The 27,779-nt window shown below is 33.8% G+C and overlaps 1 protein-coding gene across 2 annotated transcripts in view; it reads left to right on the forward strand.

The window, feature by feature from the left end:
* Window positions 1-27,779, forward strand: part of Rasa1 (RAS p21 protein activator 1) — a 71,156-nt gene that overhangs the window by 14,979 nt on the left and 28,398 nt on the right. The window contains exons 2-8 of one of the 2 annotated variants that reach the window (XM_075976364.1): window positions 15,215-15,367; window positions 16,461-16,600; window positions 17,467-17,533; window positions 19,932-20,049; window positions 22,275-22,306; window positions 24,638-24,690; window positions 27,279-27,429. In XM_075976364.1, coding sequence (XP_075832479.1) covers window positions 15,215-15,367; window positions 16,461-16,600; window positions 17,467-17,533; window positions 19,932-20,049; window positions 22,275-22,306; window positions 24,638-24,690; window positions 27,279-27,429 — 714 coding nt within the window. Of the gene's footprint in view, window positions 1-15,214; window positions 15,368-16,460; window positions 16,601-17,462; window positions 17,534-19,931; window positions 20,050-22,274; window positions 22,307-24,637; window positions 24,691-27,278; window positions 27,430-27,779 lie in introns of both variants that reach the window. The other variant, XM_075976365.1, reaches the window with a different exon arrangement.

Here is a 27,779-nt window from a genome sequence, read left to right on the forward strand (position 1 = left end):
TCTTCAACTTTGTTGGATATTTTTGTGGGGGTGTATTAGTCTAATGTGGTCATCACAGTCTTTTAGGACTTGGAATGCATTGGAATTCTGTCTTTCATAGTTTTCATTGAGAAATCAGCTTTTATTGTGATGAGTTTTCCTTTATGTGTATTTTTTTCTCTTGCAGCCTTCAATATATTTTCTTTGTTCTATATACTTAGTGTTTTAACTATGGCATGCAAGGGGATTTTCTTTTCCAGTCTTGCCTGTTTTGTATTCTGTGTGCCTCTTGGATCTGTATGTGTATGTTTTTTTTTCCTGAATTTGGGGTGGTTTTCTTTCATAATCTTACTGAAATTATGGTCTTTGTCATTAATTTGGAATTCTTCTCACTCATCTGTGCCTGTAATTTCAAAGTTTGATCTTTCGTCCTGTATTTCCTTTATATTTCTTCCTGCTTTTTTCTTTCTCTTTCATATTCCTTATTTCTTTGGTCTACATACTCTGCCTGTCTTTCAGGCCTTCTACTTGATCCATTCTACTTGCAGTATTTTTTTGAGTTTTAATTTTTTAAAAAAATTTTCCAAAGTCAATTAAGTTTTATTTTAACAGTGAAAATACAATAAATGTGATGTAATGTATTTTAGTTGGAACTTTGAGAGGAATCGCAGGATAGCTCCAGAGCAGAAAAACTAAGCCCTGAAGAGGCAGCTAATTCTCCATCCCCAGAGTGGGCTACTGAGGGCATGGGCATCTGAATACACACACAGCACAACAATATTTATAAGCACACAAAGAAAGCAAAGAAAGGATGTGTGTGTAGAAAATGAGTAAAAAGAAGAGGTAGGTATACTTCACAAACATATAAACTGGGTTAGAAAGGACATACTGTATAACATATATAAAAAAATACTTTCATATATTAAGAGGGATGTCTCAGTCCAGACTTTGTGCAAAGCTTTTGAAATGTAGCCAGACAAGTCTTTAACAAAGTAAATAGTATTATTTATATAATAGTAAATATGTACTATTTAGATGACATCAGTGCATTAAATATTCTCATACAACTTATATGCATCACTTCCTTGCAATGACAGTAAGTATGGCCCTGATTTCTACTTTATGATATTTGTGCCTATTCTTGATCATAAGGACCTAAACTACTGCCTCTATTAATCCTCCTTTGAGTTTTTTAGTTGGTTCTCTGTCTCTCTGTCTCTGTCTGTCTGTCTGTCTGTCTGTCTGTCTGTCTGTCTCTCTGTCTCTCTCTCTGTTTGTGTGTGTGTGTGTGTGGCCCTGACTGTCCTGGGTCTCACTTTATAGACCAGGCTAGCCTCAAACTCTGGTGGACCTACGTGTTTCCCTCTGCCTCCTGAGTGTTAGGGGTAACGGTGTGGGCCACCACACCTGGTGGATTTTAGGTTTTTCAATCCCATCTTCATTTCAGCTTGAGCCCTGTTCATTGTTTATATCTCTGTTGAATTCTGTTCTCAAATCCTATACTGTCATTGTTATTTCCATCAGCCTTCTGTTTCTGTTTTCTTGGGCATCACCCAGGCATTTATTCTTCTTAAGTGCTTTCTCCTAATTTTAGTGAGCTTTTTGTTCTTCTTTTTCCTTCCTTCATTCCTCACTCCTCTCTCCTTCCTCCCTTTGGCGCGCGCACGCGCGTGTGTGTATGTGTGTAAGCTTCATGAATTTTTTTTGGTGAAGTTTATGATCTTTCTTTAAAGTTCTGTGTTCTGGGTTTCTTGGTCAGTAGTTCTCAACCTGTGAGTCATGACCCCTTTTGGGTCTTGGGTCACTTATCAGATATAATGCATATAATATATTTGCATTATATAACAGGAGCAAAAATTATAGTTGAAGTAGCAACAAAAATAATGTTATGGTTGGGGTTCTCCACAACATGAGGAACTGTATTAAAGGGTTGTATCATCAGGAATGTTGAGAACCGCTGGTGGAGGCAATTCTCTTTGGTAAACATTTCTATAGGACTGGCACAAGACACCCCAAGGTCAAGTTCTCAACACAAAGGAGTTTTATTTACTCCAGAGGGACAAAGGGCAGGGAATAAGAAACAAAGATGGGAGATAGATGACAAGGGAGAAGGGGGAAAGGAACTTAAGGGAGGGGGAGGGATATTTGTTGGGGGTTAGAGTAGGGCAAAGGATTGCTTCTGGATAGAGAGGAGACAGATAACGGCCCATGAGAAAATGCCAGTTTATAAAGAGGAAACCTTGTGTTAGGATGAAGTGTTTAATTTTGATTGGGCATGTTGATTAGAGACCCAAAGGGTACTTTGATTGCTCAATTTTAATACGTTGAAAGCTAGACCTTGGTAGTTATCCTCAGGAGGAGGAAGTGGCTAAATACGGGTAAGTCTAACTTTAGGAATGTAATCTAGTAGTTTTTTTTTTTTTAACAAGGTAGAGAGGACTAGGGGAGAAAGGCAAGGCCTATCAAAGCCATGCTTGTCATGCTCAGGCTGGCTAGAGTCCCTTCAACTGGTAGTTTTAGAGAGGAGATACTGACTTGATCTTTCATAGTCTTCCTGTTTTAGGGAGGAGATCCGGACATGTGAACTCTTTTATTAGTGTAAAGTCTGATGTTGTCAAAGCAGGTGGGGGTGGAAGAGAGATTGTGTACTTGGGTTAGGGATTGGGCCTAGAGGTTGAAATGCTTGGGTGGAATGAAGTTAGGTAGACAGGGGCCTGAACTGGTGTACAAGGTGTGTATTCTGGTCTAAGCCTGGACTGTGGTGGTAGCTCTGGGTAGAAAGATTGGGTATTGTGTGGAAGTGGACTTTGAATTGGTGGACAGGGCCAGTTGTGTTGGAAGTCTAGAGCTTTGTTTCTGAACAGGCACAGGTGGTCAGACTTGGCTGTGGCTGTGGATGTGGGACCTGGTAGCTAGATCTAGTATGGTGAAAGGAGGGAGGGGGGTCAGGGAGAGTCTTCAGGCTAGACCCTGGAGAAGGATGTGCGGGATTCGACTGTTTGGCAGTAGTAATATTTTGTATAACTAAAGTACAGTATCAAAGCAAGGAACTAATATGTGGGAAAAGTTTTTAATTTTTTACTTGGTTTATGTGGTAAAAAGATCCGTTTTAAGATAATATCTTCCCTCTGCATTAAAATTCCTGTAGGGGAAATTCTAGAAGGCAATGACTAGAATACAATTAAGATTCAAATTTACTCTTATCTACATTTGCCTCCTCTAATTTCTCTTTAACAACCATCAATTCTTTTTCCGCTTCTGCTGTTAATTCTCTGGGATTATTTAAGTCTTTCTTGCCATCTAAGGTTTTGCTTAAATGAACTGTTAGGTCAGGCGATATCCCAACAGCTGGTTGTAGACTGGAAATGTCTCCTAACAACCTTTGAGAGTCATTAAAAGTCTACAATCAGTCTCTCCTAATTTGTGCCTTTTGTGTTCTAATTTTCTTTAAACCTATTTTGAAACCTAGGTAATTGACAGAATCTTTGTATTTTTCAGGAGCACTTTGTAATCCCCATTTAGGCAAAACTTTCTTCTTCAAACATTCTATAGTGTTTGCATTTGAGTCAGATAACAAAATGTCATCCATGTAATGGTAAATTATAGACTTAGGAAATTGCTTGCGTATTATTTTTAATGGCTGATTTACAAAGTATTGGCACAGGGTAGGACTATTGAGCATTCCCTGTGAGAGGACGGCCCAGTGGTATTTCCTAATAGGCTGAGAATTATTACAAGTAGGCATTGTGAAAGCAAATTTTTCTCTGACCTTTTCTTGTAAAGGTATATTGAAGAAACAATCTTTTAAATCAATAAGAGGCCATCCTTTTGGTAATAGAGAAGGCAGAGGAATTCCAGACTGTAGAGGGCACATAGTTTGAATTACCTTGTTAACAGCTCTTAGATATGTCAACATTCTCCATTTTCCAGATTCCTTCTTAACAACAAATAGAGAAGTCCAAGGGCTGGTTGACTCTTCAGTATGGTGAGCATCTTTGAGAGGATCAATAAAAGAATAATGTAATAATGTAGATGTACTGTGTTTTGAAGACCACAGAATGGTTACATACTATAAGGAAGATATATATATATATGGGATCTAGGCAGTCCTTTTAATTTTTCAAGACAATTTCTTAGTTTTGTTTAATATGTTAAATTTGTATGTTTTTTTCTTCTCTATCCTAATCTAATCAGCTACCAAGAATTTTCTATTCTAATTGCTTTAAAATTTGACCTCCACATTTTTTTCCTTATTGGGGGTTCTTTAAACCCTACATTTCTCTTTCTTCCTTTTGGGATACTGTGTTAATTTTCCCCTTCATCCTGTCTTTTCCTCAACTAACTAAGAAGTCTCTTGATTAAACTTTTTATTTCAACCTAAATAATAATTAAGGAAATCATTATACATTCTGAAATATTACATATTTATTAGTCTAAAAGGAAGCCTAAAGCTTAATGAAAAATGCCTTTTAAAGTTATTGTCTGTGATGTGTTCTATTCTCATTTTAATTTTGTTCTATTCTACTTAAAACAAATATTGATAGAAATCAGTTAAATTAAAAACTTCTTTATATTACTTCCCAGAATGATCTTGCAGAGATAAATCTTAGACTATTTCTTGAAACCTTTTGGGAATATCCTTGTCTAAACAGTAGTAGCTTTTAAACCTAATTTTGACAAAGATGCAAAAATAGGCCTTCATCAGTGACATAGCATATATACATTAACAGACAAAGAGAATGGAGACAACAGTTTGATAAAGACCCTTACAAACTGTGATGCACCCTATTTATAGTCTCTTTTTTTAAAAAAAATTTTCTCTGTTTATCTCATTTAATGAAAATATATGATGATTTCTTGTCCCAATACCTGGGGCTTGCACATTAAGCAAAAACATTAAAATCACCTTAACTTGTTCTTCAGGGTTGTTCTTCTGTGCTCTACTGCTTATTCTGTAAATCAGAAAGTAAAAGTTCATGATTGAGCTGGGCCATCTATTCACTAGTGGAAATCCCCTTTGCTAGATCACAAAATGACAGACAAGTGGGAGGGAACTGAGTTTATATGAAATAGGTCAATCAAAAACAGTAGCCACACGTTTAACAGTGAACTGAGGAGATAGCTTATTCTACAATACACATTAACCCACCCCGCGGATAACCTATGAACCAAGTCATCTCCCACTAGGTTCCACTTTTTAAAAGGCCACTTTTCTCCTTGCAGTGCTAGGCAGTGAACCGAGGGCCTAGTGTATGTATCTAGGCAAGCACTGCTCCACTGAGCTGTATTTTTAGCCCTTCCACTGCCTCTTAGCATCAATATATGGGCACCAGATCTGAATCCTTGAGGGAATCACATCCAAATTATGGCATATAGCATGCTTAATTTTGTTATTGTATAAGTAGATTTTGTAGTGAGGACAGGATATTTATGCACAGTATTTTTATACTAACATTTCTGGTGTTAACTAAAAGGTAACTATGTAAAACAAAGGCATTGCATTTTTCACAGGATTTTTGTATGCCTTCTTTTTCGTTTCTCTTTTTATTATGAGTGGGCTGTAGTCTATAAAATACTACACAGTTATCAAAAAGGAAACTATGCAACAGTTATTCAAAAGGAACAGTCTTAGGCTGAATTCTTGAAATAGTGTGACTAGCAAAGAGGCTTGCCCTCTTTGTGTGCAAAAATAGCTTATGATCAATTTGAAAATGTTTACTAATCACATTTTGTGTATTTTCAGATATCAAGTTCTGCGTTCGTTTTACCTTTAGAGTATGTGACAGAAACCGGATAGTAGACGTAGTATTTGCTAGCTGTCAGCTCTTAAATCCTTAATATCTGTGTAAATATTTTCCTTAAATACTAATTAAAATTTACCATTGAATAACATCTGGACTAGGAGTATACATTTTTGAGAAATTATTAATTGTTGCCTTAATTTTTAAAAATAACTTCAATTCAGATTATCTTTTTCTGGTGTGAGTTTAGGCAGATTATGTATTTCAAAGGATGAGTACTCTTCATATAGATTTTTAAATTTCTGAGTAGCGAATTATTATAACTGGAATTTATTATCCTTTGGAGTTTATGGGATCTATAATAATACTTCAATTCCTGATACTAATAATTTTTAGCTTACTTAAAAATATCAATTTTTGGATGGTGAAAAGTAACAACTTTAAAAAAATAAGATATTTTTATATTGTTTTGCATCCATGTATCTTTACATGCCACATATGTACAGTGCCCTTAAAGGTTGGAAGAAGGTATCTGATCCTCTGGAGTTACAGATGGTTGTGAACGTCCATGTTGATGCTGGGAATGGAACCTGGGTTCTCTGTAGGAGCAGCAAGCGCTAGTCTTAACTGCTAAGTCATCCTACACCTTCTTTTTTGATGCCTAATGCTTTTTAAAAGTTTTCTTATTATTTCTGTCTCCCAACTTATCCATGTGTTTTATACCTCCCTTGTTAGACTGCTCAGTATATTAGTCACAGTGTTTTAAAGTTTCCATCCAAGAGTCCAGAAACTTTTGACATGTTCGGTTGTGGTACTTGCATTGTCTTTTCAAACTGTATTTTGTATTTTTTAGTATGTAAATAGTAAATGTGATATATTACATGGAAGGACTGTTATAAACAGGCCATTAGGAATGCAGTGACAGAGCAAACAGTCTGTGTCCCATGAGTGGGTCTGAGTTTAGGTGATTCTATGTTCTCAACAGTGTTTTTAGTTATCTCCTGCGACTCCTGTCCTTAAATGGGACAGAATTGCTATAGGAGTCCATTATTTCTCTTCCTCTTTAGGAAAGGCTAAAGGCAGCTGGAATCTTCCACCTACCTAGTTAGGCTTTGCTAAATTAAGTTTCTTTGAAGGGAGGTATTGTTAGAAGAACTTAAGTACATAGTACAAAATGGTAGTAAATTTATTTACTCAAATAAATAAAAAATATAAAGAAAATAAAGAACAAATAAATAAAATTATTTTTTAAGGGAGAAACCATACCCTGTATAAAAAGTTAGTGCATCTTTGTATTATACTGCATATTAGAATGTCTAATTTTTAAAATTACTCTTTGATGCTGGGGGCATATCCCTGTGGTTTACCTATTGTGTCTTGCCACAAGTTCAATCCCTAGTACTGAATAAAAGGAAAATGTTTTCAGTTTCTGTTTGAGATAGGTATAGTGGTGTACACTTTTAATCCCATCATTTCTATTTCATATTTAAGGTGGTAGGAGAGTTGTGGATTTTTAACTTTGTCCTGTTCATTACTTTTTAAAAGGTTAAATTCTCTTTAGATTTTCTTACATGCTACACAGGAAGCTGGAAGTGTCTTTGAAAATGTTTAAAGTTTTTTTCCCCCCCTCTTTACTTTGAGACAACATCACTATGTTTCTCTAGATCCAGGTCTGGTACTTATTTCAAACATGATGGGCTAGAACTCATGGTAATTCTTCTGCCTCAGCCTGCTGGGTGCTGGAGTTACATGCATGTACCCCCATGCCAACTTAATTTTTAATAGAGAGATTGGTTTATGGAAATTTGAGCATCTTTTAGCAGTATAAGCCAAAAACAATCATTTATGTGTACAAAGTGTAGTAGTAAAAGAACGAAAATGGGTATACAAGATCATAAAGTGAGAAGTTTTGTTCAAAATAATAAAAATGATGAAATTTGGTTGGTAGCTTTTTGAAATTTTTTTTTTTTAGTGAGGTTGGGTATTTATTTAGTGGGTTATGGAGGGGAAAGGGAGAAGGGGAGAAGAGCAGAGGCAGAGACAGTGAGGGGGGAGATGGAAGCTGCCTCTTTGAGAAGGAGACCGAAAAGTCTGAGAAATAAACATTTAACTGTCTTTTTCCAACTATTTAGTTGATTTTCTTGTTCTTACCTCTGTACATTTAATAAAAATACTGTAATGTGTTTAATTAAAACCTAGATATTTTTCAGAAGGAAGCAGTTTTGAACAAATAACAAGGAATTATAGCAAGTCAGTATGCCAGCTTTTTATATAAGTGTACAGTAATATTTAATCACTGTAAACTGATATTTAGTATAAAAAAGCAGGCAATGTTTGATCTTTTAGACAGATAAATAACTTAGGATCTTCTGTATTTCAGGTATGTGTTATCTGCAATCCAGCATGGATATTAGTATAGGAATTCTCTTAAGATTGTTAAATTTAGTAAACTTCTTTCTTTCCTTAATTCAGCTTTTCCTAAATTTTCATAATTAGTGATTGTTTGTACAGTTTCAGGAACATAGCAATAGCACCATAATAATTTTCTAAGCTTTTGGTGCTTATAAACTAATACAGGGGAAGAAATGTTTCGGAAAACCTGTTTGTGGCTTTAGTTCTCTTAATGAATTATTGTTTTGAAAGAGTATATTTAAATTCCTTTGCTTCAGTATTTCTTTTTGAGAATCTGGTAGCATTTTCTTTTTTGATTCATAGTGATATTGATGCTTTATAAATAGCAAAACTATTTAACATGATGTATTTAGTATATAAATTTTACATACAGTTCTTTTCCTTATGTACTTGACACACAATGGTTTTTTTTTTTAGCAGCATGCTTATTTATTCCAGTCATATAAACTAATATTCCCAACATTTCAAAGTTAGCTGTGTAAACAACTGGAAGAAATATGGAGAGTGCTGTCTGCAAGCAGGGTCATTGTTAATTTCTGTGTCATTCCATTTTTTAGTGTATGTGCAAAGTGAACATTGTATGTATGTGTGTATGTGTTCCTGTGGAAGAAGGGAGGTGTCTACCATCTACTGTCTGATACTGCTAAAATTATCGTGATACTAAGGTCAACTGCCACAGGAATGGAAACCCGTACAAATGTCTAAAGAGTAAATGAATCTCGACTATGCAAGTGAATATTGTTAGCATTGTGTATGTACAGTGATATCAATAAATTATGCTCTTGTGCTTTTTCCCTCCCTTTTGGACATATAACTGTGATGAGTAGGACAGTTATAGATACATTAGTTTTAGAGAAATAAACTATAGTGGTATATTATTTGTGTTTTAATTAATACAGCTTGCCTGAAGGTCATAAGGCACAGAAGCCATACTAGTCAGCCATACAGGTCAGGGAGTGGTGGCATACACCTTTAATCCCAGGACTCAGGAGACAGAGGCAGACAGATCTCTGTGAGTTGTCACCAGGGTCTACATAAGATTGAATCTGTTTTAAAGAGAAACACAGCTCACACAGAGGTGATGCCAGCACTTGGGATTACATGTCTTTAATCCCAGCTCCAGGGAGATGGAGACAGTAGTGATGTGGCTGGGTGGAGAGAGGAATATTAAGAAGAGACAGGAACTCAGTGGAGTATAGAATCTTGAGGATTTGTGGAGACAGGATCTCACCCTTTCGATCTGAAGATTTGGTAAAGGTAAAAGGTCTGTCTAGTGGTAGGCAGCTTTGCTTTTCTGATCTTCAGATTGAACCCCAATATCTGTCTCTGGGTTTTTATTATTTGTGATACAATAAGCTGCTGCGTTGTTAATTTTAATAGATTCATTTTCCCTTTTATATTTGATGTGTTTTGGGGGTCATGTGTAAGAAATTCTTGTGTATATTTAGTTGTATACATACACTTTTCTACATTACTTTCTTTTTCATTAGAAGCTTTATTTTATCTCCCACTTTTCCATATATATATGTGTATTATGTTTGTATGTATGTAAGGAATTGTTTTTTGTATGTGGAACAAGGAAATAATCAAGATTAACTTAAAAAGTAGATATTCTGTTCACTACTTTTCATCAAGTAAGAAATGTCTTTTCTAGCTTATTATCATAGAGAACGCCATTCTCATTACTGAAAGCAGTTGTTGGCAACTTTTTTCTATTTGTTCAGCCTACAATAGTTCAGCTACAATCTTCCAGGTTTATTAACATGAGAACTCACTTTTTTCTGGTGTTATATTGTACTTTTGATTCTGGTGTCACCAATCCTGTCTTCAGTATTTATTTTCTACCTTTTTAGGTTACCTTTTTCTGATTTCTTGAGGTAGAAACTTTATTGATTTCAGCCCCCCCATTTTTTTTTTACTCTTTTTTTGGTAATACATTTTCCCCCTTTTTATTGAGCTATATGTATTTTTTTTAAAAAAGAGAATCCTCTGAAGATACTTATTGTAAATATTAGAGTCCTGTCCAGTTTAATTTTATTAATCTTCTAAGTACTTCCAACGAAAGACCTTAGTGCAAACATCTTCATATCTCAGTATTTGGACAAATATCAATATAATTCAGCTTTGTAAAATATCACTTTATATATATAAAACCTCATCAACAACTTCTAGCAATTTAAATAAAAAACTTAACCTCCAAGGTAACCTTATCAGGAATATTCTCAGTGGAATAGAAGTGCCCCAGCACCATGGGATGATTCTAAACTTCCTGTCTGCTTTGTACCCATAAAGATCTCCAAAAGAGCAAGGTCAAAGCCATTGCGTGGATTCTGGTGGTCAGGATGCTTGGAAAGAGAAAAACACACTCCAAATAACGTGTTTTCATATACTGTTCTATTGAGCTATATATTTTTCTCTGCTCCCCTCTCTTCCTCCCCCTCCCCTACCTTGTCACGATCCCCACGGTCGGTCCCAGTTTACTCAGGAGATCTTGTCTTTTTCTCCTTCCATTTAAATTAGATCCATGTATGTTTCTCTTAGGGTCCTCTTTGTTGTCTAGGTTCTCTGGGATTGTGAATTGTAGGCTTGCTTTTCTTTGCTTTATGTCTAAAAGCCACTTAGGAGTGAGTACATATATTTGTCCTTTTTTTATTCTGGATTACTTAACTCAATATGATGTGCCTAGATCCATCTGCTTGTCTGCAAATTTTAAGATATCATTTCTGCTATGTAGTGCTCCATTGTGTAAATGTACCACATCTTTTTTGTTCATTCCTCAGTCATGGGGCATTTAAGTTGTTTCCAGGTTCTGGCTATGACAAATAATGCTGCTATGAACACAGTTGAACACATGTCTTTGAAGAATGATTGAGCATCCTTTGGTTATATATGCAAATGTGGTATTAGTGGGTCTTGAGGTTCTTAAATTTCTGAGAAATCGCTATACTGATATCTGAAGTGGCTGTATCAGTTTGCACTCCCACCAACAATGGATGAGTGTTCCATTTATGCCATATCCTCTTCAGTATGAGTTGTCATCAGTTTTTTTATATTGGTCATTCTTATAGGTGTAAGATGGAATCTCAGAGTTGTTTTGATTTGCATTTCTCTGATGACTAAGGATGTTGAGCATTTCCTTAAGTGTCTTTCAGCATTTTAGATTCCTCTGTTGAAAGTTCTCTGTTTAGGTCTGTACTCTATTTTTTACTGGATTATTTGTTCTTTTGGTGACCAGTTTCTTGAGTTCTTTGTATATTTTGGAGATCAGCCCTCTGTCTGATGTGGGGTTGGTGAAGATCTTTTCCGATTCTGTAGGCTGTCTCTTTGTCTTGTTGACCACGTCCTGCTTTACAGAAGCTTCTCAGTTTCAGGAGGTCCCATTTATTAATTGTTTCTCTCAGTGTCTGTGCTACTGGAGTTCTATTTAGGAAGTTGTCTCCTGTGCCAGTGCGTTCAAGTGTACTTCCCTCTTCTCTATGAGATCAGTGTGATTATTGATGCCTTTGATCCATTTGGACTTGAGTTTTGTGCATGGTGATAGATACGGATCTATTTTCATATTCTACATGTTGATATCCAGTTATGCCAGCACCATTTGTTGAATATATTTTTTTTCAATTTTATATTTCTTGCTTTCACTATAATCCGGTGTTTATAGGAATCTTCGATTCCATTCCATTGGTCTTCCTGTCTGTTTTTGTGCCAATACAAGGTTGTTTTCTGAACTGTAGCTCCATAGTAGAGTTTAAAGTCAGAGATTGTGACGCCTCCATAAGTTCCTTTATTGTACAGGATTGTTTTGGCTATCCTGGTTTTTTGAGTTTTTTTTTTTTTGAAGTTGAGTGTTGTTCTTTGAAAGTCTGTGAAGAATTTTGATGGACACTGCATTGAATCTGTAGATTGCTTTTGGTAAGATTACCATTTTTACTGTGTTAATTCTACCTACCCAAGAGCATGGGAAATCTTTCCATTTTCTGGTGTCTTCTTCAATTTCTTTTTTCAGAGATTTAAAGTCCTTGTCATTCAAATCTTCCACTTGTTTGGTTAGAGTTATTCCAAGATATTTTGTTATTTGTTCAGGTTTTATTTTTCAATATTACAGATTTCTATTTAAGTATAGTATTTGTAAGTCAAAATTGGTAGAACTACCACTTTTTGATTTACTTCTTTGAATTAACAAACTATTAACAAATACAGAAATGCTTAATTTGTAAATAAATTAGTAACCTTTAAAGTTTTAGTAAAGAATAATAATTACTTTAAAATTTTTACATTTCTTTTGGTTCATGTCTTAGAATAGTACCAGGTGTGTCTTTGGAAATTTCTTCTCTCAAAACTTAGGACCTAAAAGTAGTGAAGGGACTTTTGCCACCTAATGTCATTTTTTATATATTTGTTTTGTATGCATGTGTGTGAGAGAAAGAGAGCACGAGCTCACATGTAGAGCGGAGGACAACTTGTGGCAGTTGGTTGTTTCCTACTGTGGAGTTTGATAGCGGTTTGTCAGACTTTCAGCAAGAGCTTCAAGCCATCTCACCAGCTTGAAGATAGTAATTTTCTGGTTAATTATATTAAGGCTAGATAATGTGCTCTGAGCATTTTTGGCTATTTTTAATGGGGTGTGGTTGATTCAGCATATAGTCAGTATTAGGTAACTGCCTGTAGTCACTTGTTGTAGAAAGATGCATTTCTAATATATATGGATGTTGTTATCTTATGCAGTATGATAATCCTGGTCTTTTAGTGGTTCTTCTGAGCTTCTCAGAGTAGTGAGAACAAAGCAGCCTCCAGTAACACACCTCCTTCAACAAGGCCATACCTCCCTAAACTTCTGTACACTGTGCAGGACCACGTATCTAAATGCCCAAAACTCTGGATGACATCACAATCAAATGTTATCACAGCATATATGCAAATTATGTTCTATCTTTCATTTTTTAAAGATTTGTTTATTTATTATTATTATTATTTTAAATTTATTTATTTATTAAGGATTTCTGCCTCCTCCCCGCCACCACCTCCCATTTCCCTCCCCCTCCCCCGATCAAGTCCCCCTCCCTCATCAGCTCAAAGAGCAATCAGGGTTCCCTGAGCTGTGGGAAGCCCAAGGACCGCCCACCTCCATCCAGGTCTAGTAAGGTGAGCATCCAAATTGCCTAGGCTCCCCCAAAGCCAGTATGTGCAGTAGGATCAAAAACCCACTGCGATTGTTCTTGAGTTCTCAGTATTCCTCATTGTCCGCTATGTTCAGCTAGTTTGCTGTTCAGACCCAAGCCAGCTGGCCTTGGTGAGTTCCCAATAGAACATCCCCATTGTCTCAGTGTGTGTGGGTGCACCCCTCGCGGTCCTGAGTTCCTTGCTCGTGCTCCCTCTCCTTCTGCTCCTGATTTGGACCTTGAGATTTCTGTCCGGTGCTCCAATGTGGGTTTCTGTCTCTGTCTCCTTTCATCGCCTGATGAAGGTTAATATTCAGGAGGATGCCTATATGTTTGTTTATTTATTATGTATACAGTGTTCTGCTTGCATATATGCCTGCAGGCCAGAAGAGGGCACCAAATCTCATTATGGATGGTTGTGAGCCACCATGTATTTGTTGGGAATTGAACTCAGGACTTCCAGAAGAATAGCCAGTACTCTTAACCTCTGAGCATCTCTCCAGCCCCTATTATTTGTCCTTTTCTGTATTTTTTAATTCTATTTTGTTGTTTAGCAAGCAAATTCTGTTTTCAAGTTTATCTGCCTCGTATTAAATGCTTAATTTCCTGCTAATCTCATTTAGCTCTTAATTTTGTAAACTTGATTACTTATTTGTAAATGTTCTGATTTTTATGCTTCTATTTTATGGTTATGTTTGTATTTTCTCTTTTCTTGATTTATATTTATATTTAATAATTTTATCTTAATTTTTTGTGGTACTGAAAATTTTGAAATTCTGATCTTCCTTCTACTCCCAAAATACTGAGATTACATGAAAATGGAGGCTGCATGCCGCACCCTGTCTGGTTAAAATTTTCCCTGTGAGATAAAGCTTTTCCTTTTGAGACTTTTTAAAATGAAATAGAAGTAGGTTAATTTCGACTAATGTCCATATGTAGTATAGTTTAGAAGGAGAACATAATGTTTGCAGCTGTAGATATATAAAGGGTTTTATAGAAGTATACTTTTGATAGGATCTCGACCTAGACTGGTATTTTGATAAGCAGAAGCAGGATGATGAGTTTCTATGTGAAAGAATGTGTGTTAAATAATATCTGTGATACAACAAACATTCTAATTTGGCTAAGAGAAATATTGCAGCCCTTCACACTGTCCTTTGAATTGTCTGTACTTCATTTGTTTTGGGGGGTTTATAATTTTAGCAAATGTCCATACCAGTCTAACATAACTAATTTTAGAAGAGACAAATGTTGTGTAAGACAGTTTGGATGACATTTTGAAAGTTACAGAAAATCTTTGAAGTAGTATGATCAGCTACAGGACCATGTAATTCAGGTCACAAAGGATTCCCTGGCCATTGAATTGGCACACCAAAAAATATTTATATTCTCTGTAAGAGGAGTTGAGCTTAAATATATGGCTGTCTTAAAATCCAGGGCACTGATCAGTTTCCTGTTTTCCTGTCAGGGTAGTAAAACTTAAACTAGGCAATACTATTTTCTACGAGATTCTAAGTACTTTGTTATATCAGTGGATTTTTTTATATAGAGAGTTGTTGTAAATTATTTCTAATTACTCAACTTAATTGCTTTGTTCCAGGAAAGGGTTTGATACAATAAATGTTTCTATTCTGAGCAAATATAGGTAAGTCTGGAGCAAGGGGATTGAAGGAAAGAAGATGTTCATCAGTGAGATAACAGAGTTTAGTATTTGAAGAAATTAAAAAACCTTGTGAAACAGTGTTCTTAGTGAAGTTGAGAGGAGGTGAAAAGTGGAGTTAAAATTGAATTGTTCAGACTAAACAAATGTTTAACATTAAATAAATGTTGCATGTGAGGGTTTAATACCTATAGTATTATGTCTTTCAGTCTGCACAGAAGTTTTATGGTGGCTAGTTTTATTTTAATTATTTGTTTTCCCCCTAGGTGGTATCATGGAAAACTCGATAGAACTATAGCAGAAGAACGCCTCAGGCAGGCAGGAAAATCTGGAAGCTACCTTATAAGAGAGAGTGATCGGAGGCCGGGGTCCTTTGTACTTTCATTTCTTAGCCAGACAAATGTCGTCAACCATTTTAGGTAAGTCTCTGTCCTGACTTTAAGGTATTTAATATGGCACTTAGGTATTTAATCTGACATGTTTATAAATATATTCACTTCTACAAAAGTGAATGATGGCATAATTAACTTGATTTCAATTAAGTTATTTAATCAGTGATTTAGAGTAAATATTTTTGAGATGTTGAAACTTTTTGTTTAAAGATAGTAATAGTAATCTTTACAATGCCAGTTTTTAAATATATTCCTCAGATTTGAGGAATGTATTATTACAGATACATTTTGAAAAAGATGAAAGCTAAAATGAAAGAAATAAAGACTGGGACTGTAGAGTAACAGAAAACATTGTATAGGATTAGTTCTTTTTAGCTTCACTATCTTAAATTCTGTACATGTAACTTGTGAGTTAAACAGGTATGTATGTTTTCAAGTAAGGTGTCATCTCTGTAAACATTTATTTACATATATAATTTCATAATATTTGATTATAATTTTTATGTAACATTTTTATTATATTCTACATGAATTTCATGAGATTTTTAAGCTACTTCTAGCCAGTAATTTTTATAAAATAGCTGAGTCTTAAATATAGAAAGTGAGGAGACTGATCTGAAGGTAGTAAATTTTCAAGTATTTGATTCAGTTACATAATTGAAACTTATAAATATGTTGTCATATTAACTTTATAAATACTTAAAATAACACTCAGTTGCCAATGATGATACGAAGAAGTGGTTTTTGAAGTACAAGAATGTATGTTAATGGAAAAGAACATGAAGTTGATAAAATTGTCTTTATGAAACATGGTTCTAAAAATTAAACATAGAAGCTAGACTTTAATCCCAGCACTTGGGATACAGAGGCAGGCAGATCTCGGTAAGTTTGAGGCTATCCTTGTTTACATGTGAGTTCCAGGACAACCAGAACTGTTACACAGAGAATCCCTGTCTCGAAAAACCAAAAAAAGAAAAAAAAATGAGTGTAGGTGCTGGAGGGACATAGCACCATGGTAGAGAACCTGTGTTTAATTTTCACTCAAAAAAAAAAAAAAATAAAAAAGACTGGTTTTTAGGATACTTTCCAAACTATGTTTCTTTTTTCTTTTACTAACTAGGATTATTGCTATGTGTGGAGATTATTACATTGGTGGAAGGCGTTTTTCTTCACTCTCAGACCTAATAGGTTATTACAGTCATGTTTCTTGTTTACTTAAAGGAGAAAAATTACTCTATCCAGTTGCACCACCAGAGGCAAGTAAAACATGAATGAAATACCATAACTTTTATTTTACAAAATCAGATGAATTTTGATCTGATTAAATTTCTTAAGACTTTTATAATTTTATGCGTCTTAATTCTGGTTATAATGCTAGAATAAAAATTAGTTTCCTTATTAAAATAATTTAGTATTAAAGTAACTAGATTTTTAAGATAATTCTTTGCATTTATAGTTTACCTTAATTGCTAGGGAGTTAAAATGTCTTACATTGTAAAATGAAGATTAATTTCTGTATTCTGTGTAGCTTATTTAATGATTGTTCAGATTATCTGAAAAAAAAAACCCAACTCTGTTGTACTTTTACACTAATTTCTGTAAAAATAACTAGCAAGAGTAGCAAACATTTTTAGGTTCTTTATAGAAGCTTAGTAAAGATTAATTTAAATGATTCTATGGAGTTTATAATATTCAGTTGGCTTTAAGGTTTGTGTGGATGTATCTTTTTGACTTGGATACAGATACTATCTTTTGATTGTGTATGTGAATATATGTATAGGTGTGTGACTGTATAGAGACTTGTGTGTATCTTCGTCGGGGTTGTACGTGAATACTCATGACTGGTGACTAGAAGTTGACATCAGGTGTTTGCCTTGATTGTTCTCTACTTGATTAATTAATTAAGCATAGTCTCTGGATGTAGCCAGAGCTTTTCAATTTGGCAAGTTTGACTTGATAGTTTGCTTCCTAAATGCTGGGATTATAGACAGTTGCCACACCTGTCACCCGTAGTAATTTTTATGTGGGTTTATGTGGATCCATTTTGGGTTTTCAGAATTAGGGATAGGGGCATGAACCATCTCCCTAGCTCCTAAGTATTACTATTTTCAATGGTTTCCAGCCAGTAGAAGATAGAAGACGTGTTCGAGCCATTCTACCCTATACAAAAGTACCAGAGACTGATGAAATAAGGTATTTTATACTATTTCTTATGTATAAGCATTTGAAAGAGCTAGACAATGAAGATTTATTGCTCTCAAACAAGCAAAGGTTTTGAATTTGAGGAAATATGATAGCTATATAAAGTTGCCTTTAGTGCTGGATCTGTTGTGTTCCCATGGGATATCTTGTCTATTCAGACTGAAGATATAAATCAGGGTGGCCACAGTGGAAATGACACAGGAAATAACAGCTTTTTTTTTTTTAAATAAAGTTTTCTGAGAAAGTAGAGTTCTTTCACAATTTGTGTGTGGTTCATTTATTTATTTTCTGTATTTTATTACCTGTAACATTTATGCCTCAGCTATAAATGATACTGAATATAATTGTTGAATTTTGCATAATGGGTGAATATTTTTAAATTTCAAGACTATTATATAACCATAGAGAATCATAGTTTTTGTTTGGATTTGCATATAATTTGATTATAAATCAATTATAAGGCTTGATAATCAAATTATCCTTCACTAGAAGCTATATATTCATTCTATAGAAACATTTTTTCTTAACTATAAAATGTTTGGCTGCTTCTGAATAGTTGAATAATATATATAGACTATATAGTGTCTCTTTGAAATAACAGGATAATAAAATAACATTTTTTGTGGCACTAAAATTTTTGGAAATTATTATTAGAAAACAAAGACTTATGAAATTATTACTAGAAACCAGATTTAGTAGTTTGAATCCAAAATAAAGGTTCCATTTTTATATAGTTGTCAATAGAATGACTTCTCATTTAATTCTTATTGACACACTTATTTGTGAATTAATGTGAGAAATAAATAAAAGCAACTACAAGAAAGAAAGTCATTTAGTAAAGGTAAGAAGTTTTGAAATAACAGTTTTAGAAAATTTGTAACATTTTAGTCTGATCATCTAAGGTAGCAGTTCTCAAAGTATACTCTTCACAGAGAGCCCATGTTATTTGGGCTTCTCCAGAGAAGATTTACTTCAAGATTTGGAGGCAGATTCAGGAGACTAATGCAGTAATTGTATTAAATCTAGAGGCCGGAGGAGACCATTTTAGTAAGTCTAAGTCCCTATCTGAGGACAGAACAGAGAACAGCACTAAAGTGCGTAGTGTTCTGGCTAAACAAAAATAGCTTCATTTGATGTTCTGCATGCAAAATGCTTATTCTATTCTGTTTTTACCTTTCACTGTATGCCTTTCTAGTATTTCTTATAGTAAATGAAAAGAGAAAATACTTCATATAGGTGTAATGGTACATGTGTTATTTATTCCAGTAGATGGGAAAGTGGTTCTAGAAAGGCTTAATTGATTTGGTTAAGTGATAAAAATCTGCTGCTGTTTATCTCGGAAAATATTGGGCACTGTTAAGGAGAACAAGATGATACTATTCTGTGGCTTTTTAAATACAGAGTCCTGTGTATAAGTTCTGTTTTGTACAAGATTTGTTTTCTGAAATTTGAGAAACAATAATGGTTGTGATCATTTAGAGAAAACAAAGCTTTCAAGTATATGAGAGAAGGATTCATTTAATAAAACTATGGTTTATGAGTATTAAGGCCAAAAGAGAAAATTACAGAAAACTATTTGAAGATGCCTTATAGACATATTGCCAATGGCAGCATCCCACACCAGAAGAATGTTTAGAGACTTTTTTTTTAAGCCTGGAAGAAAAATTGCAAAGAATTCCTGATGGTTTTGTTTTATATTTATGATATACATTGGTCAGCAGCTGACGACCCTGATGGTCTAGAGCTTAACAGCATCCATTAGTAAAGAGGAACACTAAGCTGTGTGCATCCATCTAGTCTGAAATACATAGTTTGAGAAAAAGCATAGATGGTTTCTAATACATATCTAGGTGCCATGTTTAGACAAAGAAAGCTGTACTCATTGCACAGTAGGCATTTGAACCAAATTAATTAGATGTGATTATAGATGCTAATTAATATTAGTATCTACATAGTAAAATTAAGTGAGATTATCTAAAGGAAATTTTCTGAATTTCTCATACATATGTTGCTTTTTATTACATATACATATGAAAGAATAACTTGAAACTGTAAAATTCATTTTTGTTGGAACTATTCCCAATACATATATAATTGTTTACTATTAGAGAAATTTTAATTTTACTCTAATCTAGCAAAGTAGATAGAGGAACTCTGATTTTAATGTAATTCAGCAGATTGACACCCTTTTTGAACCTATAATGAAATTAGGATTCAGATTATTAACTGTCTTCAGTTTCACTAAAAATGTCAGAAACAGCACAGAACTTTAGGTTTTATAAGGTGTTTTTTTTTTTTGCATTTTTTTCAATGTTGTAATATCCTGTGTGGTAGTTTAGGACTACTTCAATGCCCATTTTTAACATTTTAGTGTCATTTTCTATTTTAGTTTCTTAAAAGGAGATATGTTCATTGTTCACAATGAATTAGAAGATGGATGGATGTGGGTTACAAATCTAAGAACAGATGAACAAGGCCTTATTGTTGAAGACCTAGTAGAAGAGGTGGTGAGTTTCATGTTTTCCTAAATTTCAAATCGTATATCCTTAATAAAAGTTTGGAATTGGTCCATTTTCTGGATTATTAGATAGGAACAAATTTCTTGTGAAAAACTTTAATTCATAAGCATAAGGAAATTTTAAGACATAAATGATATTTATGTACAAGGAAATAGACAATATATTAATATGTTGTAATATATAGCTGCCTTTGCAGGAAGTATTTCTCTGCTTGTGAACTCAGTTATCACTTGTACTTGTTTTGGTATTTTTTTTGTATACCTGTTCTTCATTGGGTATATTTGAATCATAGAGGAATTTTAAGTGTTGTATGTTTGGAATAATTTTTCAAATGTGTTTATAATTTTTAATAATCTAGGAATATTTAAATTATATGTAAGTAATCCCAAAGTCCTACAGATTGTATATTCTACCTCTTTTCTTTGCTATCATATTATATTTTATTATTCAGCTTAGTACATAATATAAATTACCCCATATATTTTTAGATGGAGATCAGCACATTTTTAAGTCTCAGTTCTAGATTGTATGCTCCAAGAAAAGACATCTTTTTCTTGTTAGTGTTGTTCTAATTCACTGCTCTGTCCTGAATGATTCTCTGGCATCTGAAAAGTTTGAGGAGATGAATGTAGTGTCTCCATGCCTATAGTGGTCCCTGTCTTTTACACTTTTGGTCTGTTATCTTAGGTTGCCTTCTGAAACTTATTTATTACTAACTGGCAACTTCTTCCCTGCTTTCTCTGTCTGTGTGTCTGTCTCTGTCTCTCTTTCTCCCCCTTTGGCAGAGATTTTGTGTCTAGATACTTTTTTTTAGGCCAAATTGTTTCTCCCTTTGTTCTCGCAGTACTCATTGGTTCTATATTCCTTAAATAGACCACTTTTTGAGAGAGGGCAGTTATAATATTCATTTTGTAGTTTCTCTAGTAAGTATTCATTGACTGATTTTAGTCTGACTAAATACTTAGTGAGGACCTAATTAAGAGAAGTCCCTGCTAATATTTTTTCTCCTTTTTTCCCTTTCATTATCAGTTTATTGAAAAGTCAGTGTAAGCTGCTATCTATGATGACAGTTCTTTATATATTCAGTGAAAACTATGAACTTAGACCATGTTTGGGTGGTGGTGGTAGAGAAAATAGCTTAGATTTTAATAAGGTAGTCAGTATATTTGGAATGAATAATATTAATATTAGAATAGCTTTAAAACTTGGAGTACAGACTAGAAAAAGATAAGGTTTAAAAGATGGCAGAAAGAAAGTATGTATTTTGTATTCCAGAGAAGAGAAAGTGCTCACATTTTAGGGTCAAAGTGTTAAACTGTAAGGAGGTAGCATTTGAGGTAGTTTTCCTTAATGCCTTGGTTTTTTTTTTTTTTCCCAGCAGGTAGGTAACAATGAATTGAAAGGACATTCTGATGGCAACAATAAGAACAGAGCACAAACTATAGTAGAGAGGTGAAATAGTTTAGCAAATGAGTAGTTAAGATTGGTCATGGCAGAGACACCTAGAAAGAAGGTGGGTAGTATAAGGCCAGAAACACATACTTGAGGCCGATGGATGGTTAAGGGCGCTGGTTAAGGGCATGGGGAATCTGTAGACAGTAGGCAGGCTAGAAAAGGGTTGGCTTTAAAATTGTTTGTTCATTTGGTTTATTTATTCTTAAGTGCACATCTACAGTTGACACTAATGAATTCAGAGAGGTTGGAATGGGCAGAGCAGTAATATACTGTAGTTGGGCTCCTTAAATCATCTATTAAAAAGAAGCAAGGGTCTGATTTAAACTGACAGCAACAGGGAGAAGAGAACAGACAACTAAATGTCTTTTCTCCTAACACAGCTAGGAAAAGTATTGTGGAGATAGTTTTGAAGATTGGGTTCTTAGGAATTTTAATGAAATTAGATTAGGATTTAATTTTCTGAAATTAAAAATTATGCTGTTTTGCCGGGTGGTGATGATACACACCTTTAATTCCAGTACTTGGAAGGCAGAGGCAGGTGGATCCCTGTGAGTTCAAGGCCAGCCTGGTCTACAAGAGCTAGTTCCTGGACAGGCTCCAAAGCTACAGAGAAACCCTGTCTCGAAAAACCGAAAAAAAAAAAAATGCCTGGTCTACAAGAGCTAGTTCCTGGACAGGCTCCAAAGCTACAGAGAAACCCTGTCTCGAAAAACCGAAAAAAAAAAAAAATGCTGTTTTAATCTCTTTCTTCTCTTTAGGGCCGGGAAGAAGATCCACATGAAGGCAAAATGTGAGTTTATATTAATTATTGAAAGAAAAAAAATGTTAGACTGTAAATTAGAAAAATAGTCAAAAATACTTGATGAATTTTAGACTGATTGATTTTCTTTAAATTTTGGTTAGAGAACTGATATTTCTTAAGGATCTTAGGACTAGATCCTTAAGAAAAAGGCATGCAGTGGCCTAGACCTGTATACAAATCTTGTATCCCCAAGCTAAACTAAAAGCCTTATCAGTAAGCACAGCTCCTCCTGTTTCTCTTCATTTTCTTACTAATGATAGTATTTATTTTTGTGGCCAAATCATTAATGAACTTTGAAACTCAGTTTTTATTATGCACATGTGAGAGAATTTCTGACAATTTTAGTTTAACCCAGATAGGTTTTTTTAAAATAAGTTTTTCAGACTGCTTTTATATGTACAGAATTCCTTTTAAAATCTTAGCTTTCAATTGTATTCATTTTATTCATATTATTTCAATGGAGTATTCATCTATTATCTTTTCATTCCATTTTATTCTTAATCAAACTGTCAACATTTATAGATGGAATTTAAAGCTTGCCTCAGACATTTTATTTTCTTGTTCCCTAGCCATTAGAAGAGGAAATATATTAAACCGAATAGAACATGTAGTTCTTTCATTACCTTTTTTTCTTAATAGAATATATGTTATATCTTAAGAGGAGATTACCCTTCAGTTGCTTATCTAACTTAGCAAATTTAAGTTCAGTGAATCTTCATGTTGTTCCTTACATATACTAAATGTAAAAATAAAGCCCCAGGGGTCAGAAAAGCAAAGCAGGTCCTTTCTCTGTTCCTCTCCAAACTTCCCAGCACACACTGTACTTACTAAACTGATTTTTCCCACCAGGTTCTGGACTTTTTATCTTGAGTAAAATTATGTAATTGGATTACACAGTTTTATACAAGAATAACTCCAGGAAATAATATTACCCATTACCCCTTTGCCTCAAGGCTATTTTTCTTAAAGTTCAAAATATTATATGTTTAAAACTTAACTACGGATTTTTTTTTTTTTAACACTCTTCTGAGTTTTGTTCTTTACTGGGGAGAAAAGTATATGGCTGGTCTTGTATGACATCTAGCTGACTCTCCTAGAATATAGAATTCAAATCTAGCATGTGTAGAAAATGGTAGTTTAGCCTTTACTTAAATGCAGTATATAGCCTCATACATTTAAAATCATTTTGGACTGTACTCATGTTTGCTCTGAGAGCATCAGGAAATTTGGATTAGTAAATTATATTGTTGGAATAATTTCTTTAAATTTTAATTTCCTTGAAAATTAATTTGTATTTTAACTTTCCTAAGTAATGGAATGATTAATCTGAAGCAGAATGAAAGAACTTTAAGCCAGTAGCATTGCATCTTAGAACACTTACGTTTTATGTCTTGTAGTAGTATGGGTACTTTACAACTGAAACTTAACTCATAGATCTTTAGAGGAGAAGAGATCTGAAATTACCAGTGCGAGGAAAATGGGATTTAATGTAAACAAGAGGAAAGCTTTAGAAGTTTGACTTTGAAATAATTTGGTTTATTTTTGAAACAAGGACTCAAGTGGTATGATCCTGGCTAGCCTGGATCTTGCTGTGTAGACCATACTGGCCTCAATTTATAGTGATCTGCTTGGCTTTGCCTCCCAAGTGCTGGGATTAAAGGCGTGTGCCACCATTCCTAATCCTCAAGTAATTTTTTTAACATGTCATTTTATAAAAGGGCAAATACTAAGTACTTGAAATTTTATGCCATATTTCAGCTATTATAGTTTATAATGATTTCTAAATGATTACTTCCAAAATGAAGATTATAAAATACTTTAGCAGTCTAGAGTAGAGTGATAGGCTCAGAATTAAAAATAGTTTTAGTTCTGTTTCTTGGTATGTACTTGTTCCTTCCTTTGTTAGCATTTTAATTTTATTGGGTGAGATCTTATGTTAAAAGAAACTAATTTTGAGAGAAACATGAGAAAATAATTTGTTTCTTTCTTAAATCATCTCTCCTATCCCCTACAAGCCATCAGAGTAAAAATAGAGGTCTGATAAAAGCATGTAACAGATACCACTAGATTTTTAAAATAGCATAAGTAATATGGAAATTGTAGTTATACTTGACAGTTCCTAGTCCTTTTTACTTTGCTGAAGTAAAGCAGAGTAAGTTTACAAAATACAATAGAAATGTAATGGATGAAAATTTGATTATTTCCATTGCATTTATTTCATGTCAACGTGAATTATAAAAATTTTGCTTACTTTTGAGTATATGAAAGCAGCAGCACATGAACTTTTAATTTACATGTCAAATTTGTTCTTCTTTTAAGATGGTTCCATGGGAAGATTTCCAAACAAGAAGCTTATAATTTATTAATGACAGGTACTTTTGTATTCATTAATGTTTTTATTTATAGAATATAAAATTGAAAAAACCTTTTCTCATGTACTATGCTTTCCTTTAGCATTTGACTTATGCTTATGTATATTATAATTTCTTCCCAATGCTGGGAAGCTGGTGTTTTCTGATTTTGTTTTAAATTAAAATGTACATGTATAATAACTCTTGTGAAGTAAGTATATTTTCTTTTTCCTTAGCCCCTGTCCTGTTTCCTTCTCCATGTGTTATAGCTTATGACTATATTTTTATGTGTGTATCTCAAATATATCCTACATATAATGTACTTAGGATACACAACATACTTTTTAATGATAAGAAATATATTCAGAAAATATTTCATATTTACAAATACAAATTTTTGTCATTCTTTTTATTGATCATATGATTTCTAGTTTACAAATATCATATAACATACAGTGTATCAATAGAGGAATACCATGTTATCGTTTTTTTTTCCCATTCATTTATAATGTACTTACCCACCCCCCCTCAAGTCAGGGTTTCTCTGTGTATTTCTGGTTGTCCTGGAACTCACTTTGTAGACCAGGTTGGCCTCAAACTCACAGAGATCTGCCCTCTTTTGCCTCCTGTGTGCTGGGATTAAAGATGTGCACCACTGTACATTCTTGTATTATTTGTGTGCATGGTGGAATTACATAATTTAGCAATATTTAAAATGTACTCCTAATTTCTTTGATTGTTACAGGAAAATGCAAATTTATATTAAGGGTTTATTACTTAAAGCAGCAGTTCTCAATCTATGGTTTGTGACCACTTTGACAATCTATCACCAAAAACATTTACATTATAATTGATAACGTTAGTAACATTACAGTTAAGAAGTAGGAATGAAACTAATTTTATAGTTGGTGTGGGTCACCAAAACCTGAGGAACTAAATTTAAAGGTTGTAGCATTAGGAAGGTTAAGAACCAATGTTTTAAAGAAACAGCTGTGTTACTTTGTTCTTTATTATTAACTGCTTATTGCTAGCCTAATTTATTGGTAAACTATGTTTGACAAAGATTGGGGACAAAACCAATGTATTATATGTATTTTAGGTGTTGTGGTTCTTGAAAAATTGGTAGTTTCTGTACTTTGTAGGGTACCCTGAAATAAGTAACTATAGTAAATAAACTCTAATTGTTAAATGTATGATCTTATTTGTTTTAAGATGTCATTGTTTAAATCAGTGATTTAATGAGGTAGTTTTTGAAGTGCTTAATGTTAATGTCTTAATCTGCACTGAGAGGTTCAGAAAAGAGTTTAAAAGATGCCAATGCTAGAGATAGAGATAAGGTTAAACTAGGGTGCTGTCATCAGCCTTCTGGGTAGAACAGAACTATTTATTTTAGTGAGTTGTTGGTGTAGTTAATACTTAAGATATTGAGTCACCAGGTATTTTAAAGCATCCTTTAGTTTTTTAGGTGGGTAAACATGGAAAGAATCTAAAATATTTCCCACATTAGTTTGTATTTTCGTTTATTTATATACTGTTTTTGAAAGAGCGGCCATTTTCCTGAAACTATACAAGTGCATTCATGTATAAATTTACATGTGATTCCCACCTTACATTGAAGAAGCAGAGAGTATCAGCACTGTGAACTAAGGGTTTTCTTTATATATTAAATTGCACACTTTCTACAGATTTTTATTATTTACTCTGAAAATTCAATATAAGAAGGTTTACGTTTTACTTCTTTGTATTGAATACCAACCAAATTACTTGTTAACAGGAATGTAAGCTAGATGGTTAAAGTTATCACTCATTGCTACAAGAATTACATGTGATAGATATTGTGTTAGTTATGCTTTCTTAGAAGAGTCAATTTCTAATCTTTCTGTTAACCAGTTTTTTGGTTTTTTTTCGAGGCAGGGTTTCTCTGTGTATTTTTGGACCCTGTCGTGGAACTCACTCTGTAGACCAGGCTGGCCTCAAACTGACAGAGATCCTCTTGCCCCTGCCTCCCCAGTGCTGAGACTAAAGGCTTGAGGCATCACCACCCATCTTTGTTAACCAGTTCTTAACCACAAAGGAAACATTATAGTATTAGGAATCATTGCTAATTGAAGATGGTCCTTTGTGTGCACACCTTTCAAGGATGACACCTAGTGAGAAAAATGAGATGTGTTTATTGACTATGATAATTACTCAGATACTTAAGTACTTACTTATATTACAGTTTTGCTTTTTAGTCATCTACTGGAGATCCAGAGAAAGAATAGACTATTAGTCAAAATTAGCTTAACATTTAAAGATCTTGAGATTATATGATGTAACAGTTTTAGTTACTGTGACTAACTGTCCGATCCTTCTTTCTAAGAAGGAAAGACATAGACCTTACTCTAGAAGTTACCTTTAGAGATGTTTAAAAAAGAAGACTAGCCAAGCTACACCAGGAACAATGTGAGTGGTTGTAAGTCATAAACTGAAAATAGGAAACACTGTCTTAAAGTTTTATGATAAAATTTACATGTGGCTATGACTTTGAATATACTTCCTAATTAGATTACATAATGTACTTTTTTTTTATTTGATAGAGTATAAAGCTAACAACTTACTTTTTACAGTTGGCCAGGTCTGCAGCTTTCTTGTGAGGCCTTCAGATAATACTCCTGGTGATTATTCCCTGTATTTTCGGACCAATGAAAATATTCAGCGATTTAAAATTTGTCCAACACCTAATAACCAGTTTATGATGGGAGGCCGATATTATAACAGGTAAATTATGAAACAGTTTAAATTATCTTTTAGATGTGGTAAAAATAATTGAATTCAAAATATAAAATTTTTTCAGTTTCTAATACAATAGCTGTAGTCTTATCTGAGAATGCTTTAACAAGTGTCAAACATGAATATTATTAACTTGTCAACTCCCAAATACCTTGTTGCTTAATCAAATATTTATATATAGGCTAATTGTAGGTAATTCCTAGGAGTCATCTGGTTTTTACAGATGTCATTATGTATTTGGATTATTCTCTGAAGTTGATACTTTTTGTGTGTTGTAATTAGTTTGTACCTCTCACCTTCTGAGAAAACTTTGTCTTAAAACTCATAATAAATTTTAG

This window comes from Microtus pennsylvanicus, chromosome 6, assembly GCF_037038515.1.
Source record: "Microtus pennsylvanicus isolate mMicPen1 chromosome 6, mMicPen1.hap1, whole genome shotgun sequence".
NCBI lineage: Eukaryota > Metazoa > Chordata > Mammalia > Rodentia > Cricetidae > Microtus > Microtus pennsylvanicus.